The sequence below is a fragment of the Leuresthes tenuis genome, unplaced genomic scaffold, assembly GCF_036924035.1.
Source record: "Leuresthes tenuis unplaced genomic scaffold, fLeuTen1.0.hap1 SCAF_17, whole genome shotgun sequence".
Lineage (NCBI taxonomy): Eukaryota > Metazoa > Chordata > Actinopteri > Atheriniformes > Atherinopsidae > Leuresthes > Leuresthes tenuis.
The window spans coordinates 14,090,607-14,112,472 of NW_027325371.1; the positions used below are offsets into that span (position 1 = coordinate 14,090,607).

At 38.3% G+C, this 21,866-nt stretch overlaps 2 protein-coding genes across 2 annotated transcripts in view; both read right to left on the bottom strand.

Moving 5' to 3' along the window:
• LOC140273474 (extracellular serine/threonine protein kinase FAM20C-like) overlaps positions 1-1,510 on the bottom strand; it is a 39,979-nt gene extending 38,469 nt beyond the window's left edge. The window contains exon 1 of the mRNA XM_072369057.1: positions 50-1,510. Within this exon, the coding sequence (XP_072225158.1) occupies positions 50-600 (551 nt within the window). The 5' untranslated portion in view covers positions 601-1,510. The remainder of the gene's footprint in view (positions 1-49) is intronic.
• Positions 1-21,866, bottom strand: part of rps2 (ribosomal protein S2) — a 196,996-nt gene that overhangs the window by 163,529 nt on the left and 11,601 nt on the right. The window lies entirely within an intron of this gene.

Consider the following 21,866-nt stretch of genomic DNA (forward strand, 5'->3'; position numbering starts at 1 on the left):
TGCTCTCTGTCACACTTAAAGCCCTGACGTTTAATGCTCATCATCTTACCATCCAAGGTTCCCTGTTGCTCTGGGATAAAACCTGATGTCAGTATTGACATTAAATAAAGTGTCATCGTCCGTGAGGGGAGGAAGGGCAATCTTGTATAAAGGATGCTCAAACAGAGCAGACAGTCGAGAGATACTGTGGGCTGACATGGTCCGACCCCCGCTCGCGTCCCCTATAAGCGGTTTGTGGTCCTCCGCTTTCACCACCGATTGTCTCATACGCCCGAGGGAGTCCGCTTTGTCCCCGGCGGCTGTTATCTTTTCCAGGGAATGTGATGTGAGGTTGGAGCTCGGCTCGTTGCTGAAATCCTGCAGGATTCGCAGCGTGTGCTTATTAGGCCAGCCCGCTTCGGCCGCAGACCTGGCGTGCTGCTTCCCCCAGCCCCGCGCCTCCCTGCCCGCGTGGTGGGCGCACTGACAGCCGCCGTCCGCGCTGTCCGCTCCAGCCGCCCTCTTCTCCAGTTTTGGTAACAAGTCTATCATGATGTGCATGGTGCATGCGACTAAAAACACCATGAGTATCAGCACTCTGAATTTACGAAACAATATCATGGTTATGAATATATCTTTCTTTACACAGAGTAAGCTTTAAGAGCAGCGCACCTTACGGCACCGACATTGATGTCTAACAGTGTTATTCTACGAGAAGGCTGTAATAATACTATGATTTTCTATGAGCATGTCACACATAATGAGCAGCAACCCATGTTAAAAATTCCATCATGTTTGGTAGTCTTTATTATTCACAATGGTCCCAATTCTTCATTTTCCGACAGGTGGATAAACCAACACATGGTGAAAACTGGACACTTCACGGGCAGCGGTTTAAAAAGTGCTCCTCGTTTATCGCGTTGTTAAACAGGCTGCTCTGTTGGGAGACGGAAGACTAAATAAAATCTTTCAGAAGCTGTTGCAAAAGGGAGAAAGGTCCCGTTGAAAGCATCGGCAGTCTTCCTCAAATCTGCTTCCTTGTGTTGCTGTCAGCGCAGAATGAGATGTCAAACGTGACATAACTGTATTCAAGAGGGGGAAAAAAAGTCACAGTAAAGATTGATTTCACGTAGTCCACAAAAATCAGCCTTCCTGGTGTGTTAAAATTAATTTACAATCAAAAAGAAAAAGGGAATATTCCCCAAAAGAACAGGTCATCCGCGACGAGATGCTTGGATGCTGCCCCACTTCTTGACAAAGCTGCTGCTGTCTGCGAGTCTCGCTGAAGTCAAATCAGACGCAGGCTGGCAGGTGCTCGGATCCTGGTCGTGATTTGTCCTCTCAACGCTGCCTTGACTTCCTTCCAAGTGTTCATCCAGGGTGGGTCTGTTAAATATTATGATCGAAGCCATCTGAGCCCAGCCTCAGTGGCGTCATGAGGAAGAGATTGGCTACGTCCGCACATACAAGTAGCACTAGTGACAAGAAAGGCGAGCTTCAGGGATGAAAAGCTCCGTGTAGAAAGCGTTTGAGGCTGCAACTACTCTGCGAGCAGCCAGAGGGCGGTGACACAACCTGGAACTCGTCGCTGCCCAAATAATAGCCCATAGCCTATTGTATATAGTGGATAATGTGTAGGTATTCCCACCGCACATCCTTAATGAAAGGCCAAAATAATCTGCTGGTTATCAGAGAGGGCTCTCTGGGCCCTCAAGGGTAGCCTACTTGAAAACGAGATAAGGGATCGCCTGCAAAAACCTTCGAATTCGACTGTACATTCATGGGAGGTATTAAGGATCAATGAGTCATAGATGGAGAGAATAGATTTACGCTGGCAAAAAAAGAAAAAAAGAAAGAAAAACGAGCTGGAAAATTGCAATAGGGTTCTGTAGCCGAAGCGCCACATAGTCTGGTCATGTTGACACAGAAAGTTGTAATTTGAGTGAAGTGGGAACAACATCAGTGCCTCTTGATGCATAGACAGTAATATTGCAAGAAGAGAACATGTATTATTGGAGGTGACACCTCACTAACAGTATCATCATTTTTATTCATGTGCATTACTTTTGTTTGGTTGAGCAGTGATCCAGCTTCAGCTCTTCTGAAAGAGATACAGCCTTGATCTCCCTCTGAGGCATCACATTCTGACATCTAGAAAGCTAATATGACAGCACACTGCCACTGCAAAAGAGCCGAGCAACAAAGTAGCTGATTTATTAGACTCTGCAACAGTTCTCTTTCACTGTTAGGGTATTGTTGTCATAGCTTTGGACAAGGTGTTAATTTAACCTCCCAAGCCACTGGATATGATTTCATTATTATTTTCAACGATATGCATTGAGAATGAGGCACTGGAGCCACAATAATAATTAATCACTTTTTCCCTTTATCCCCAAGACATTAAAAGTGGTTTATAAGATAAGCATAATAACCAGCAAGTTTCTGTTGCAATCATATTCTTTCCACTCTGTTCAATGCTCCTTTGTTAGCATTTTAAAATAGGCACTCAACCTCTACGTGGCAGCTAAATTCATCAAGTCTTTATAGCAAGACACCATTACCACAGAAAAATGAATGCACATACACCCAAACTGAAACATGTTAAGTTAAATTTGATGAACTAAAGAAATGAAATGGGACCCTGGTTCTTTTGGTGAATAGTTGTAAAGATCTAATACCAAAACCTTGCCACTTGACACCATTTTACGAGAACATCCTATGATAATAAAAAAAGACTATTATTGCATTTTTACCCCACAACCCAAGAATATTTTGATGGCTCGTCCAGCAACGTGAGGACATGGACATGATAGTTCCAGTTATGCAAGACTCGTAAAAGACCAATTATCCTTTCATTAGTAATTTGCCAGGTTTGGGATTCAAGAGTTTGGTATTAGAGACACCACTATCAAGAGATGGTCTAAAATAGTTTTCAGTGATGTTTGTGGGATTTGTTTGATGTCTGACAATAAATGAAATTATGCTGAATTCTTAGAAAAATTAAGGTGCAAAACACATGAATGTGAAGATATAGAAGAGGGTAAAGTAACAAGTGGCAAAGAAGATGCTTCAGGAGGCTAACAGTACAAGTGGACCAATGCTCAGCTGTCACCAAGCAGACATACTGCTTGTTTCCCATCTGGACCACTACTTTCTCAATCAAATTTTTCATTCAGTTTCTTTTCTACTTCTTGTTTTTCTTCAAATTTAACTTGATGTGCAAATTTTAAGGGATTGGGAAAATATTACTGCTTGCCCTGAAATAGACTGTCTCAGAACATCTAGAGATAGAAATCAGCATTTTCTAGCTTGATGGGGTAGCAAGTTCCACATTCTGTCAGCAAAAACACACAACATTGTGTTGACATGAAAGGAACTGCTAAATCAAAATCATTAAATGCACAGTTTCTCCCGGTCTGCAGTAATAGAATTGGTTTATTTTGAAGTTCATTTCAGAATTTACCATGAAGCAGAGCTGTCAAAGACCAAGACTTTGACATTGGAGTATTGGTTAACATCCCAAAGGTGGTCAGAGCAACTAAACCAAAGAAGAGAAAAAAGTTAAAGCGTAATAACAGATTATCATACCTCAGGTCCAAGTATAATTTGTTCTAAGGTCATGAAATTGCCAACAGGGTTTAAACATGCAGGAGATACCTCATTACAGATTCATTATCTTTTTTGCATGGTGTATTGTGTTGAAAGTGCAACTTGTTCCTTGCAGAAGTTGCTGAATTAAGAGCAAACTAGTCAAAAAGTAGTCTGGATGTTTGCCATTTTTCTTTGCACTCTTTCTTTTTTTCTCTCTCTCTCTCAGCAGGGTTGGTAAACACAAGTGTGCTTCGTGAAGTGCACTTTTGTCTTGTTACATCATCTACATCTTTGGCATTTGTGCAGACAACAGGGGTGCATTTCCCAGCAGGCTCCTCAATGCAGGCATGGTAAGAAAATATCCCCAAAACAGTCTATCACACTCCAAACAGACATTAATGTTCACATTACTGTGAATGTGTGTTTAACATTTACACCAAAATGAATATCCAGTTCACCTGCTGAAATATGACAGAAACTCACAAGAAGTCACACATCCATATTTTTTGATATCATTGATCATCCTGGTTTGAGCTTGTTTGGAAATTATAGTTACAGAGTGAGACTGAAATAAAAACAGGGATGTATCATATTACCTTTTATGGTGGTTTTGAGTGGGACCTTGAGTAACAATAAGATGTCAACTACTGTGTCATCTGATGAGTGGATGATGGAGCCCTCTCATGAGAGATGGACCAGTGGCTTCTGTAACTGTCATATCTATTTTAGAAATAACCCATCCATAAACACATACGCCGAATCCTACAAAACCTACACAGCTGGCTTTTTCTGTGACTCCACTTCAAGGTCACACCCTGCTGTCCTCTCATCTCCCTGAGCTCACTTTTACCCTGTAAGTCTTTGAAATGAAGAGATCAACACAGCAGGACCTCACATGACGCCAGTAGTTTCATTATTCAAATTCTGCGTCGTGCTGTGGTTGGCAACTTGTCCAAATGAAAGACTCGTACAACCCATGTTTTATATATTCATATCACACATTAAAAGGAGTATGACCCGTAACATTAATGTTTTCATTCTTTTCCTTTTGATGGTTTTGAGCTGTAATTGAAACTGAAAGCATGTAAATCCTCACGCACGTAAAATTTGCTTAATAAATTGTTAAAAATTTTTATTATTGCAGTCTAAAGTATAGACACGACAGGGAACAATGTCCCCTTTCACACTATGTCCCTTACATGTTCCCTGAGAAGTCCATTTCCAGCTTGTTTTCAGTCAAGTGAATAAATGTGTCATTACTTAACACCCACCCTCACACTCATTTTCCCTTCCTCCATTTCTGTCACTAGTTCAGACTTACTCAACCACTTCCATCCTTTTATCCAGCCAGTGATGCCCACCGCCAAACTATTTCTCAAAACATTTTCATCGCTATTACTTGGTCACATTATTCTCCAATTATAACTTCTCTACATGTGACATTTGCACATCCATTTATCTTTCATATTAAAATTTTTTTTAACAAATCATTAGGCTCATGCCCAACAGGGCTCGATGCAACTAAATGATTAAAAACACGTCATAGTTTTTAGCATTGCTTCCTCTGTTTGTGTCTGATTTATTAGATCAAACACGTGTTTTGCCTTCATCTGGTGCTAAAGTTACCGGTTTATAGAGTTTAATAGCCATGATTCTTGCAAACCAGTTGTCATCAGTGAGGTGTGGGAGAGTCAGTTGAACTTTGCATAGACTGCTTCCAACCTTAGGAACAGACAAGCCCTCAGGTTAGACAATCAGACACACAGGCAGACACAAAAACATTGCTCAGTAAATTCCAACGGGCCAAACCAGACAGAATCCAGAGTATGCATCAGTCTTTTTTATCCTGAGTTTTAGTTTATCTGTTTCCGTCTCTTAATCATTCATTTTTCAATTCCCAAGGTTTATGAAAAAGATATAGATCAACTTCAGCTCTGAACTTCACCATGGTAATTTTAGTTCATCTTTCTTTATTGAGTTAAAGGTAACCAAATAGGAAAAGTTGATACTTTTTGAATCTTAGTCTTATTCTTAAATTGTCATGTTCAGGAGATTAGTCAAGGGACCTCCAATTTGTAATGAAATGGTCAAGGTTAGGAACACATCTGCAACAAAACTGACTTTGTCATAGCACATTAAAATCCCTTTCCTGCATTACTGGTTCAGTATTGCTGTTCAACCTCAATACTGTTTTATTTCACTTTCTTTTCTTTTTGTCTTTACATTGACTTGCTTCTCTCTACTATTGTATTACTACTTTGTACACATTACAGGTAGTGGTCCAGTTTATGCACATGTTTATGTTATACTTTTAAATGATTTAGCTAAGGATGGAAAAACATGGTTAGATGTTTAAAAACACACAAAAAATAATTTTGCAATTGAAAGCTTTGCCAACATTTGGCACATTGCCATATTGCATCATTAGCTTGAGACACCTTGCAGGACCAAAAGGGAAGTTTGGGGTTTTCAAAATCAACACAGCAGACACCTGACTAAGCTTCAGTGTGATGAGTCTTTCAGCTTTATGCTGATATAATTTAGCTAATAATCATATGAAATCGTCAGCAAACAGACAAGCATTTTTTTCTCCTTTAGCTTTGGGTGTTACTGTTTAACATTATAGTACCACATAGTTGAACGTGGCCTCCAGTCAGAATCTGTCTGAAGTTCTTTACTGCCAAGAGCAATAATTTTCTCCTAATCACATACCCACTGTTTGAATAGAAAAGCAAGTTATTTAAAAAAAACTGTAAGTTTTTCCCAAATAGTGTAGATAAAGAGAGCAGCTGCTTCCATGAAACAATCACCACAGTGTTTCATCAGAATTTATGGATCAGGTCTGTGCTAACTGGCAACAGACATTGATACTGTGTGCCAAAAGCAATTTCTGCATCCTTGCAAGCTCAGACTGATCCCAACATAAAATGTGCTTAAACCCTCATATGTGTTTAAAGTTTCACTTTCACCATTTGAGTTGCTGCAAATTGAATCATTCATGGAATACCTTTTTGGTACCAGTGGATTGTGACATGACTGCGTGCCATTATGTTTCTTTTGGAATACGAGATGAGTTGCGATGGCAGGCTTGCATTTCAGAGCGCAATTTGCTTGCTTGTTAGCTTTAAGATCTTGTTTTATTTAGATGAACAAATACAGCAGTGGCATGAATTTCAACTCAGTACGCATAAGGGGAGGGGCAGAAGCCAAGAAAAACTCCTCCAATTGGGCCCACATGGTGAGTCGTGTACGACAAGCACACATAAGCCTAGAAAATATGCATCATTTTCTCATTTTAGTACTTTGTATAATTTGTCTGAGCAAAAGACAAAAAGGTTAAATAGACTTTTGCAATTTGCCAAAGGCCTGCGTTTGGTAAATTGAAACTCTGAAGCACTTAAATATGCCTCTGAGTTTCAATTTATTCCAAGTCACAGAGAGATCTAGTTCAGCCCAACTTTAGCTGCCAAATGCGGTAATAATTTTTAATGTTTTGCATTCCCGCAGTTCACATGAATGATGTTTGCACTTTGTCAGGAAATTGAGAAAATAACCTCTGAGGAGTGGTGTGTGGGGGTTTGTTTTGACTGCATAATATCCAAATCTCCTGATTAATGTTTATGACTGATAAATGAATAGAAAGCCTTAAATTAAAATAACATTTATCAAGGACCATAAAATTCTGATGTCTAAAAAAGAACTTAAATGGACAGCATGGTATGTGCCACAGGCTTTGTGCCATATTAAATGATTACTTTTTGTGGTTTTCCTGTTTTCAGTGTGAATAGAGGTCTGGTCTTAACGAAGTCCAAAGTCCACATAAAGGTTTATTACTTCCTCCCACAGTAGACACGGTTCTGCCTCAAATGCATTGTTTATAGACACAGCTTATCTTCCATTACCTATCTGCACCACCATGAAATATATTTGTATAATAAATGCCTAGTGGCTAGACTGGCAAATGTCAAAAAAACATGAGAAATTCCATTCAGTATTATTAATATATTTTTAGAATGAAAAGTAGTTAGAAAGTCACTAAATGTTGCAAAATGACATAATCTGCTAATTACCTTATTCATGATATAATTGTGTTGCTTTTGCATTCTACCTTGTGCTAGCACTGTAGATCTATCTGCTTATCTTCTGCTGTTTGTGGTCTCATAGACTATGCCTCTACACAGCTGAATTCCCACTAAAGCTGCTGTTATTCACATATTTCACTGTTACTGTTGTTAGATAGCAAAACAAGTCTGAAATCGCAACTGAAAAAAATGGCATATTAAAATTGCACACAAACCCACCATTAATTTCAAGGCATTTCCAGCCTGCCACTTTGGAAATGCCTTGAAATCCAGATTTTATAACCACAGCATTATTTGACCATCCACAGAAGTTATTATGGCTCCAGCTATATTTACAACAATAACTATCACTCAAAGAAAAAGTTAGACGTTACGTAATGTCTCTTAATATTTCCTCACGCGATGCACGTGGTTTTTCAGAGTAACAAGCTACTCGAGCAACACTGTATGTGTGAAACCAGCCCTCAGCAGCAGTTGCTGGAGAGAAAGGGGTTTGTGTAGTGGGTGAAAAACCTTGCTTGTCGGAGACTGGTGACCACAGTATCTGCCAACCCAATTGAATCAAACATTTGACTAATCAGAGCAGACTGGGCCTAGGGCTGCCTTTAGGAGACAGGAGCTAAAAAGTTGCAGGCTGAAGTAGACAAAAGTTGACCAGTCTTTTCTTGAAATTGGAGGACTTCTCTAATACTTCCTCAATCCGTTGGTGGTACCTGCTGTGCAGGGACTTATCCTTGTTTGATGGTTACTCTTCTATCTTTTCTTTCTAATTGGACTCCTGCCACCAGATGCGTTCACTTACATGGGTGAAAATGTCAGTATTTGTGTGGGTAAAATTTCCTTTTGATGTTTGGAAACAAACTGTGCTCTGGATAAAATTGGGTATGTGTTCAGCAGTATCTGGGATTAAAGACTTCTGATCAGAGTGTGGACCCTTCCTTTACAGCAAGGACTCATTCCTGACAGCAGAGAGACAATGATCAAACGTTTTCAATCCCAGATACAGCTGAACACCCACCAAACTTCATCGTCTTATTAGCAGTTCATCACTGATGGCCACTTTCATGATGAATTCCTGGATTTTTGCTGTTTTGTCCTGGATAGTACTTCTCACTAAGCCCTAGCTTCCCTCCTTCAATCGTTCCTTCTTAGAGTAGGCTACAGTGACAGGGTGCTGAACTTGGGGTGAAACGCTTTATGCATCGTGAGGAGCTTTCTGTTCTTGATTTCAGAGAAGGATCTCCTCCTTTCTCCAGGTTGTTATTCTAGTCGGGTAACTAATACCTGGCAAGGCATACATGTTGGTAGTTCACACTTTACTCTTTGTACCTGGTTGTGGTTGACCTCCATGTGATCTTGTGGTTGCTATTTGTCTATGGGAAACCAAGATACTTGTAGTTGTCCCAAGCATCTACCATTTTGCACTCTAGAAGTTCAACCCCTTCAGTTTTGGTTTGCTTTTAAAAAAGGGCTGCCTGGGAAGATCACAGTGAATTTCATAAAGGCATTTGTAAAGGAAAAAGGTCATGTGTCTGTAGTTCATTCATACCTTGTTGTGAATTACACTTTTAAAAAATTAAATATTTGCTTCAAGCTAACTCAGTACTCCCTTCCAATGAATATCAAGGTTTTAACTTGTGAGCATGTCCATTATGATGTTTTTTTTTAACTTGCTAGAAGACATTTCATGAGCAACATAAGCATTTATCTCAGTGAACATTTCTACCGTGGAACTACGATGGACCATAACTCAAAGACATGGAGTCAAACAACTGCTTTCATCAAAACATACCTGCAGAACCTATATGGATTGAACTTTTTAGAGCAGTTTGGGGAAGGCTCTCACTCCCCAAAGTGAGTTCTGCACATGAACAATTTAAAACTACATATGGTGTGAGTGAAGTTATATTATTACCACTAAATGAAAACTTTTGTAGAGAGGAATATATAGAATAAATTACCATCCTGATACACTTATTTGAAGTAAACCTTGTAAAATTTCCAATAGCATGTAGAGCAGGTTACTTTTACAATGTTTGAGGGGAGACGAAGGTTAGCAGGTAACAGCTAAGGTGAGTCAAAGGTGCAGAGTTACTTTTTAGCCATTTTAAAGAAGGGCTTATTTCCAAAGTAAAGAAAAAAAATCAATGAGCAGGGATGCATTTGTTGTTATTTGTTCAATGACAGCAGAGGAACTTTAGATAAGGTCAGATAATTTGCTTGGGTCCTCAAATAACCATGCTGCAATGTGCAGGAATCTGTCCAATTTGTATTTTTGAGCTACTGTGGTCTAAGGTGGTCAAAGTTCACAAACCAACATAACACATTAAGAAGAGACAGCTTTTATATACTATAAATTATAGTCATTAGACTATAATGTGGACATATAGACATTTCTAGAGTTAACGGGAGCTCTGTGCTCTGCTTCATGTTGGAATGAGATAATCTGGGGATGATTATACCTGCAGTGCTGGGTTAGCATGACATTTTGTGGGTCATCGCAACAACCAAGTAACAGCTTTGTGATGACGTGCCATGATCCTGACTGATTTAGGTGTATGTGTAACAGGGTAGCCACTTCCTCCTCTTGGCTCTGACTGGTTTAACAAGCTATTTGTTACAAAAGAGTTTAGCATGGCTGTAATCCTGCTACTGTGTCCTCTGTGGACCACATCCTGTTACTGCTCTGCTCCTACTCACATGTTGACACATAGGCCATTGCAGGGCGTTCGCTATGATTCTAAAATTTAGACATGAAAGGAGATGACAGACACACATGTATAGTGAGGAATGGGCCTTGCACTCCTGATTACAGTGTCTGTTTGTGTGATGGCCTGTCTCCTGTTGTGTTTGGCCATGACTTTTCATCCTGGAAGCCCATAATTAGACAGCACCGGATTCTGCCAGGGAAGGATGAGGTTAAGGAGTGGGAGTGATTGGCCTGTTTTGTTTAGTAGTTCACACAATGAGGAGTGTTGAGGCTTAATTACAGGAGTGACACCCCAGCTGGACCTTGATGACACATTTCCTGTAATTATCAGAAATGATCGTTATTGACTGAAAGAAGAGAGTGAGAGTCATGTTTAATTGCATTAGAGTAATTGCATATTGACGGCAGGGGTGAGCCCTGTCCCTAATGACGAACTGCAGTCTGTCAGGTGTGAAACTTGTTTATATCACAATGCCCAGAAAGTTGGTTAACTCACTAAATTCTCACGCAATGTTTGTTTCCACACACATGTAAGGTCATTCATTAATAGAATGTTACTTTACATTTATGGCTGGTCTGCTGTACAATTATTTTTTCCTCTTTATTTTCTTTGGATGAATAAGGTAAACTTTATCCAGATTTGTACAAAAACCTGCCAACTCTGCATGAATGTCAGTACGATCAATATATTTCGTGGTAATTGTTGGGTCACCTTGTGCAGCAGTCAATAATTATTTGAGGAAGTCAGGGCTGTCTCTGCAGTTCCTCTTGTATTATCAGTCCATCGATCTTTCACCTTCTTCTCAAAAAATATATATAAAAAATGGCTAACTTGTGCATTATGTGTATTGTGTTGACTCAGCTGCTCTAAATTAGACCTACTATTTAATAAAACCAAAAACAAAAGAAAATATAAAAGAAAAAAATGATAAAACACAGAAAATGTCATAGGAGATGTTACTATTCAACACAAATAAAAAGCTTGATTATTTAAAGTATTTGATTAAATAGAGCAGATAATTTTTAAATGCTGTCAGACAGGACTGCAGTTACAGGTGAGATTTTGTCACGTGTTAATTGTGTTGTCCACAGGGTCCTGTGTGCATGCTTTATTCTCTTTCTCCAAATAGGCAGTATTTGGGACCTCGCTGTGCAGTAGTTGTGTTTTGAGCAAACCCAGACAGCCTTGATCTTCAGCCAGGGACAGCGGCTACGGGGCAGGCAATGCTACAGAAAGTTGCCCTGCTCCCAGGTCACTGCGGTCTGGAAGCCGACATGAAATCACAGAGTAAACAAGTGGTTTTAGTCAGGGGGCGGCCCAGGGCAGCCAACAGAAGGGTGTGTATCTGCATAGGCATGCTTGTGTGAGTGTTTGCGTATGCCTGTATGTGTGTGTGTGTGTGTGCCAAGATGTCTTAAAGATTTGGATGTGTCCATAACGTGCTGTCTCCTGGAGCTTTTTAAGAAATGTTGACTGCTTTATATCTCAACTGGGGACAAATGTTTGGGTTATAGGGAGGGTCTTTGGGCTTGAATGAGCTGGGGCTGTGAGGGCCTTTTAAGCACATCCCATCAATATAATTTTTCAGTATTTTAACTGACAGGCATAAAGTACCATCAGAAGACATTACTGCATTAAAATGTTCCTCATGTATATTCAGGCTCATAAGTTAGGATGTCAACAGACAAAATGAGTTTGGTATCAGCAAATTAACATGCAATGCAAACAGACACAAAGATTTTGATATAATCAGCTTAAGCACGGCACTGCCAACTTACACTGAATCACAATGTGATGGCTTATTTGCATAATGCATGTCCTCAAACAAATGTAATCATTTCAGATCATGTAAGACTGTTTGTTAAAACACGATGACAATCATGACACATGCTGCTTTTAAATGAGAATTTCACCCCAGGATTCATGTATCATGTCATCAATATAAAAGAGACTGATGAAAAATCTGTCTAATTCTAACGTACATCTTTCCACGCAATCTTTGTTTTGGACACAGTTGTAATTTTCTTAGAGTGTGAAGCTTATTTTGAGTGATATTTTTAAAGAAAAACACACTCCCACCAACACCAAAAAGAAAACAAAAGATACAAATGGTTAAATACTATACAGTAATTACAATTATTAATTATTAATAAAAAATAAGACTGTTTATTGGATTAAACTAGGTAACAATGAACTTTGTAAGTGGTTAAGCACAGATTTTTTTATTTTATTTAACTGTAATTGCATCAAACAAAAGGCTTCAATCCATCTGCCTCTTAATATTTGGTCTTCAGTAATGTAAATATCAGGGTTGTTTGACTTCTCTTCACAGACAAAATGTCCCAGGCCAACTTTTTCCTGGCTCATTGCTTTTCTTCATCAGATCATAGGTCTCACAGGACAATGGCTAAATGTTAAGCAAATAGAGAAGCCAATTTCTTCATCAGCCTTCAACCATCTTACGGACCTGTAGTGTCGGTTCCTTCCAAGCAGGACATTCAAGTTTATCTTTAAAAAAGGAATGAAAACAGATTATTGAAACAGGCTGTGATTAAAGCTTCTGCAGGTAACGTACATACATGTTTTTACTCCTTATCAGCGGTACCACTGGGGTGCTTGGGACCACAACAAAGAACAAAAACCCAGTTCTGCAAAGTGAGATCCCTCCTGTTGCACCTCGAAACCTTAAAGAGAGTAGTGTTGATATCTGAAAGATTGAAAATAATGGAATAGGTAATAACTGTGATGTGTAAAACACTGCATGATGTGTGACGGATTATGGGTGTTGACTGGAGTTATGAACACATCGGATTTTCTGCAGTTTTACACAACTGTCGTGGGCCTAATTATTATTTATTACAACGATAGAAAATGTGAAAATTCATTTGGGAAAATGGATTACAATTCAGTAATTAAAATTCAAGATTTGGGGTGCGGATAAATATCTGTGGCTGTAATTTAGAAGTTGACAAAAACAACAATCACTAATATTACACAATATTTGTCAGTTGGAACATCAGACACTCTGCGAGGTAGTTTCATTTTTTCTAATTGATATATGTATATATATATATATATATACACACACACACACACACACACACACACACACACACACACACACACACACACACAAACATACATATATATACACATACATATATATATATGTATCATTGTATGTATAAATATATCATTGTATGTATATTTAATATTCCTGAATTAATACAAATCATAAATATTCAATCTAAAAAATTCACAAATACAGCATGAAGTTAAATACCTCATATTAGCTTTCTACAATTTGCTGAGTGTGAAATGCCCCCCCTCTCCCAACCATCCCTGTGGTTGTGGTACACAAATGTAGCCCTAAACTCCGTCATTCACCAGCACCAATGGGCTGCCCTTATGATCCACGTCCCATCGCTCCTACCCCGTCGCCTCTGGTAAAAAGCTGAGTGAGCTGTACTAATGTTTCTCCAGTCCCCTGGGAATAAATTTGATAGACTGGACAAAGAGTCAGGCCATGAAAAAACTGTGTTTTTGTCCGCTGTGAGAATAGAAAATCTTTTGGTGGACTGACATAATCAAAAGAGTTTTCATAACGATTTGCAGACTAATACTATCTTGATATAGAGTGAAAAAATAAATACAAGGAGAATAACAAGAGAGTGAGAAAAGGGGTGATTTCCAGTAAGAGTTGGACGTCTCAGATTAATTTTCAGCAGCTCACACAGCCCTCTAAAAGTGCTGGAAGACGCAGAAAGTTGTGTTGTTGTTTTTTTAAAAATATGAGTCCAATTAGATATTTGCTAATCCAAATACCTTCAGTGTCTACTTCTACCACACAATGAGTGCTGTTACATGACAGTAGAATAATGCTAAAGTGAACTACTGCTCCTGTATTTCTCTGTGGGACAGACTTTCCTTCCCAAACCTAGACACAGACAAGCCTTGAGTCTTGAGTTAATCATTAATATTTAGGTCAATGTGGAAAGCAAAAGCAGCTTAAGTGACCTACAATGACCTAAAGTGTAATACGTTAGCCTAAAATAACAAAGCAAATCTGTAGTGATAGTCCAGAAGTCTGAAACATTGGGAAAAAAACACAGGCAGCACAAAAACATTGTCTTAGGAAAAACAAGATAATTAATAAAGTAGTCATTTTTATGTTTGGTGTATCCTGTCATAACCCATTCAAATCACCACTGTGTCCAGCATTTACTGTTATTTGGAAATACAGCACATTCATTTTGGCTTTGGTCCCTTACAGCAACCTAATTTAGCCACACAAGGTCAAACAAGCAGCTTGAATACATCCTCACTCCAGGCAAATTTCTTTAATTCTTAAACAAGATGTGCATGACAGAGAATTAATTTTCAGCATAAACAAGCTACACTTTATTACCTGGGGATGTTTGGTTGGCTTTTTGCCAGAAGCTGACCATGATTAATAATGCTGTCCTACAGTTTCTACTGAGGGAATTAACTGGAAGTGGTGAAAATGAGTGTGGGTGTTTAAAAGTGGACTGGGTCAAGCAAATTTTGTGTGTGTTGGGCTCCAAATGGAGAGCTTTGTCTGTACACTCACTGTGTGGTGGCACACACATACAGCATTTCCGAGTGCAAACACATGCACCTTTGTATTGTGTCCTCTTGAATGTCACCGGGGTTCCACAGACCACGTGTCCCTCCGTGCTGCAGATAATGAGCATATTAATATGTACATACCCAGCCAGGTTAATGCCTGCCTGGAACTCCAATTTCACGGCCCAGACTCAGGTTGAGGCAGCTTTCACAGCACCAACAGGCAGTGATTTCTCTTTATCAGATGAGGAAAGAAAAATATAGCTCTGAATTATTGAACAGATACATGACTGACAAGCTGGCTGATGAAACTGAAGGGGAAGGTAAGAGAAAGGGAAGGGAGAATGAAAAGTGTTATAGGGAAGTTGATTGATGCCAAAGATAACTTTAGTTGAGGGGTTGATACTAACAAATACTGACAAGGGTGGCGTTAGAATGGACAACATTGCTGACATTGTTATTTGTTGGTCAATATTCTCTTTTTCCAGAACTCTAAAAGTTATTTCTGGCAATTCATTTGAGGCAATATCTTAACTCCAAATATTTCACTCTGACTTGTTTGTCAATTGAGTCAATTAATCACTTTTGTTTTTTGGTGGTGGTGAGGGGGGTTAGTTGAACTGTGGTTTGAAGCAGAAAAAGTTGAAAACATCCACTCAAAACACAGTCTTCTTCTAGACGGTAAACATTTTCATGTAAAATCTGTTGGTATTTGTCAGCCATTAAGCGTCAGAGAACATTTTCAGGTAAAAGCCAGTTGCAAATGTCAAATAGAGAAAGCAGCTCACATCCAATGAACCTTCTGACTGGCAGCTGTGATCAGCCTGAGTGGTGGGATGAGGCAGGAGGAAAGATTTCATACTCTGCCTGTACAGCATGCTGTTTCCCTTTGATTACCTCTTTGAAATCAGACGTCAACATGAGCAATATTTTAACCACAGTCGGAGGCTACCGGAGTGAAACAGACACAATGCACATTGACAACCTGATTCATTGCCTTAAACTCTTCACTTGATTAATCTTTTCAGTAAACATCAACGCTTGCAATGCATTTTGAATATGTTTCAGTGTATTGAAAAGCTGCTTTGCTTTCCAAGCAAATTTGTTTTTATTGTCACAACTCCCAAATAAAGTCTCCAAAACACCTCAAGGATGGTTGTGGAAAACATTTGTTGGAATTCAAGCGAAAACATGTTTTTTCCAACAAAAGAGAAAAAAAAAGCATTCAAAGGACATAGGTGTGAAACGTAGCAGCAATGTCAACTGAAACAAACAATTTGGACTCATAACCATATTTTAAAGTGTTGCTGATATGCATAGTGATGACTTTTTTGCAGAAGGGTGCAGAAGTTCTTATTCTGGAAAACAGACTCTTATCTGAGTTTCATCATAAGTTAACTAACCTAATTAATTAATTTATATCAAGGATAACAAACAAGATTAAGAACATTAGATACTGCATTAATTCCGACACCTCTGACCTTTCTAAGGTCTTAAGTTTAATGAGATTTTTCCTTTCATTCAGATTGTGAAGACTTGAAAAGATTTCCTCCTCACACCAAACCATATCAGTATTCATACAATCTGATTTATCTGCTGCGACACACAACATGCAATCTAAAAGTGAAACGAAAGATGATTGCAGAGGACCGGAACAGGATGCAAGAGAGATGTATGTATCAAAGGCGTAACAGTATGACATGTTAGAGATAGTATGTATGAATATACATGAACATCATCATCCACAAAAATGTTATGCTTTCCACCGCTTATGCACCGTTGATGTTAACTGCAGGCCCTAGCAAAGAAAAAAGAAACAAACTGACCAGCTAATAGCTAGTAAACACAAAAGAAGATAAAAAAAACAAGAGTGAAAAAACCTTTCACCTTGAAATTTCTCAGAGATAACAAATACCTGAGTAAGGTAAGTCAGTAAAACTTAGATTCTACTGACGAAAGAAAGTAATAAACAGCAAATCTCATCCTTTTGTCATATTAGTATTGCAGCTACACAGCAACACAATAAAAATCTCTGGGGCGGTTTGTCCAGCAAAATCTTCTGAAGGACAATGTGAAATTGGCTTTTTGAAAGCACAATTGGGGGGGGGGATTGTAACAGTCTATTACTGGATATGCATTTACTTGGTTGTGGCTCACTGGTACAGAAAGTTCAGTTTCATTCAAACAATCTTTTGTACTGAATTTCCACATTTTAGAGCCACATTCTGCACGTGCAAGATTATTGTACTACTGATTTAATTTATTGTTTGCACATAATTTTAGATGTAGCTTAAAACAAGGCCCGATACTGGGTGCTGCATTGAAATAAACACATTTCACAAAGAAAATAGAAATACAACTTAAAAATAGCTGACATCACAACAGTAATCAAGTGTAATGCTTGGTCATACATCACTGGAAACACCTGCTTGCAGGGCAATGTTATGGTGAATTAATTAAGTTTAAAAAACTTAAATGTACGTGAAAATATGAAAAATATGTAACATAATACAATGAACAAACTTACTGAAGAAGTAAACAAATACAGTTATTTCCTCAAATAGAGGCAGAGGCTTTTATTTAGTTAAAGTGTTTAGGGTATCAGGCCTGCATTAAAGACAGGCCTTTTTTTCAAATTCTCAACATCATTAGTATGATTTGTCATTTTTTTTCTGTGAGACCCTATTCTAAGGCGTCAAAACGAAATCTGTAATCGTGCACATAAAACTCTTGGACCTTCTTTGTACATAACCGTGTGTTCATATGTGAGTCCATCCACTCCTATAGACTTCATACCAGGTGTCTTATTGAGAAAGATGTGGATGTCTACCATATGTAACAGTTTACCATACTGATCCAAAGAGGTTCAAAATGAAGGAATCAAACAATCATTTTGACAAATGCTTAATCCAGTCCAAGAAAAGTGTTAAAGCGTCTGGATTATTTAATTCAGTTGATGAGATAAAAATGGTATAAGGTGAATGTTTTTGTCTTCGGTATGCACATTGAAATGACAGATGGTTTTTTTTTATGCCTCTGTATTTGGGGCCCCTCTCTGTTTCTTAGCGGTAACTCCACCTGCAGCCATGATAGAGGGCCCAGATTTGAATTGAATTCAGTACCCAGTTGGATGATGGGAACTGCTGCAGTTATGTGTTAAGAGATGTTAATTTTTTTTTCCCCCTTTAAATTAGGGTGGGGGAGTGACAGAATGTGGGGCATTAAGGCCAGTCTGTTTTAATTCACATTTTCTTTCGTGTGTCTCACTTTTGTTGGTGTCTTTTGTGACTCTGAGCTCTAACGTATAAGAGTATAGGTACCCTCTGAGTAAAGGAATTTCTTAAAATTTCTGGTATTTGAGTTTTGTTTTTTGTGTATTGTGAGACATGTACAAATTAAATAAAAGATTTACACTAGTTTTCATATTTTGAACCCTTTTAGAACACAGATTTGTACACAAATCTGTCAATATGACCCATTAAATCTCTCCAACAGGGCATATTTACACGAGGTGGATGACAATAATTAAAATGGATTTGTTTGAATATGCATTTGCAAATTATTGTATGCTTCTATATGTTTTAGGTATTCATACAGCAATAAGAACTAAATAAATGATCAAGACAGTGAACAAGATGGCTGGATTTCTGATACCAATGCAAATTTTAGTAAGCAATTCCATATGAACCAAAAATCTAATTGATCTTGTCTATTCGAATAGTAGAGATGAGCCTGCAACAAGCAGCACCGTAAAAACAGAAGCCCTAATGATGATATTATTTCTCTGTGCCATTCCACATCTCAAAGCATCATTGTGTAGTGCCTCCAGCACTGACCTTTCAGGAACCTCTAGCACATGTGTTTTACACTTCAAAGCAAGTAGTTAAATTATTCCAATTAGTCCTGCAGCGCTGTTCTGGTCATACCAAACTGCTGATGAAAGAACTTATCAAGCCTATGATCTCCGCTCACACATCTGATGCAGTTGTATATAATAAATATTAAGTCATTTGCTAATTTAGAGCAGACTTGGTTGTCTTTGCCATGTGCAAAGTAATTGTAATTCTAGTAATTGTTTTTGAGTTATTGCCTCATTGGTTAAGAATATACAACAGATATATTCATGTTTCAATTAAGGTAAAACAGTGTGATGCAAATATAAAGAATAAATATTAGTTTCTCTGTTCTCTCTATAAGAGGCTCTTGTCATTTCTAGCAAATTACTCAGAATGTCCCAAAGAACTTAAATCTACTTGAGATGATTCACCATTTGCAGAGATAATTTAAAAGATATGCATCAGATACAATCTGAGATGAAATCGAGATGCATAAATCATAACATCTTCACATTTGTAGAGATTGATTATTTATTTACAACTAGGAGTTTGGGCCAGTTGCCTTAGTTATTTTGAAAGATGATTAACAATTTTGGGCCACTGTGGAGGCTGAGCTGTGTCAGGGTGCTTTTTGGGAAGCATGGAAGAGGAAGAGGGACTCATACGTGAAGTGATACAATGGATTGTTGGCAGTAAATCAAGGTAAGAATTACATCGGCCAGTGTTTGAGATCTTGTGACTATGGCCAGATGGAAGCTTCTTAGCATTTCACCCCTCATGGAGTTTTCTACTGCTCTATTGTTTTGATATGAATTTCACCACGACTGGCTGAATACTGCACGCTGTCCACGGCAGCAGAGGATATCTTCTCTTCATTCAGCCAGTATTTCACCTGCCTTTGAAGAAGCAGAACCAATGGAATAATGTAGGAGAAAATTGTGGATAGAGACTATTATGTCTGCTGTAATATCCATTTCCCAAACAATAACATCAGGGAAGGAAAAGTAATGAGAGCACTGAACTGTTACCCTTACATCTGCTCTCTTTCTCTCTGGACTGCCTTTTATTTATTTTTCCAGGTTCACTCTTTACCCTAGACTGGGATCAGACTTTTCTATTTTGATAGCGTCACTCTCTGTATTTCCAATATGAGTTGCATAACATTCAAGTGATCTGTATTTACATACAGTCATGTTAAAAAAAACAGTACGCTAAATTTACTTCCTTAATGCATCATTTAATTTAATTATTTTGGAATATGTAATAGTGTGAATACCACGATGTGCAATTTGTTTATGTGAATTAGCTTGAATGAAAATGCTCTGTTTTAAAGAGAATCAAACGTTTGATGTTTCAAAAAAAGTCAGAAAAATATAAATACTATATACTGTTAAAATCTGTTCTGAAAGATATCAAGCACATGCTCTTTTCTTCCCTCCTGAGGTATGAAAAGGGTGAATACAAGAAAACTTGTGTGACCCTTCAAGTCATCGTGCTTAGGTAAAATGCTTTTATACGCTATGTCACTGTCAAAGTTCCATATTTTAAATACCTTAATTCATGTAATTTCACCATCCATTTTCTCCTCTAAAAGCATTAAATGCTGAATGTTGAGTGAGTACACCAGCACTTAGGATGCCCTACTGGTTCACCTCTGTGGAGAAGAAGGCGCTGTGGCATTTAGGCCTCCGTGTTCTGCAGGTCTGAGGCCAGCTGTGAAAGCCAGCAAGGGTGGCTTGAATTGAGGGATGGAAATGTCAGCAATCAGCCAGGAAGTATGTCAGAATCTCACAGATTTATTGTCATTAAGTGGGAGAATGCACCTAACCTGTCAAATTTAGAAACTTGTTCTTCATTTCATAAGCTGATATAAAATCATAAGCACCTGTTCTTTTTGTAGTTTTTTAAAAATGTATTTTTTTTTAAGGGGCTTAAAACTTGAAGGGCCGGATAACTGGTGCAGGGTGTTGAATTCAATTCCCAAGAATAGAATAAGTTAAGAAAAAGTAGTTTTACTACTTTATCTCTTTTATCAACTACTGCTACAGGTCTGTTGTTTGGTATGGCTTCTAGTGATCTAATGGATAGACTGTCCAGTCCCTGCTATGGAGCTTTGAAGATCCTTCAGGTTTACCTTTGGCCTCTTTGTTTAATTAACATGCTTCCTGTGTCGTCTGTAAGTTTTATTGGTCTGCTTTTTCTTGGCAGGTTTGTTGTGGTGCCAGATACTTTTCATTTTTTAAATTGAATTCTCCTCCAAGGGATAGTCAGAGTTTTGATATTCTTTTTATAATCTAACTCCAAACTTTATTGCTCCAGAACTTTGACCCGACAGTTTTGGAGAGCTCCTTGGTCTTCATTATGTTTTCCTTATACTTGGTTGTGATACAGACTTTACGGCGTTTCACAACAGGTCTATATTTACTGAAATCAGTTGATACTTAGCTTTCACAGAGGTAACTGAACAAATTATGTGACATTTGTAGGTAATAAGCAACATCAGATCTTAATTTTGGGCCTAAAAGCAAATGGATGAATACATATTCACACAATGCTTTTATTTAAATGCATTTCTAAAACATATTTTTCTTCACTACACTAATCTGGCCTATCTGATGTGTGAGTCTGTGTTCTAAGTTTAGTTTCAAAAATACAAAGAGTGGGGCCGCAAAAAGTAAATATTGCGAGTGTATCAGTTCCACTTATTCCATTGCTCAGTTGGCTATGTGCACAACCACTTCTCTTCTCTCAGCAGAAATATATTTACACAAATGACAAGTGAATCCTAAAATAGAATATGGAAATGATGAAGCATTTAAGTGTAATGAGGTTTCAGTCATTACATCTCTCCTCCACTGCAACCTACACAGGAAAGAAAAGAAACAGTGACTTGCTCTTGCACTGAGCAAACTCCTTCTTCTCCTTTCTATGACAGTGGCCCATGTCCAAGAACAGTCACAGTGGTTTCTGAGCAACCCAGGTTGGCTAGAACCATTGCGGGGAAATCCACATTTTACCACAGCTGACCACACACACCCACTCGTCTGCATTCCAGAGCTTGACCTCAAACAAGTTGACAC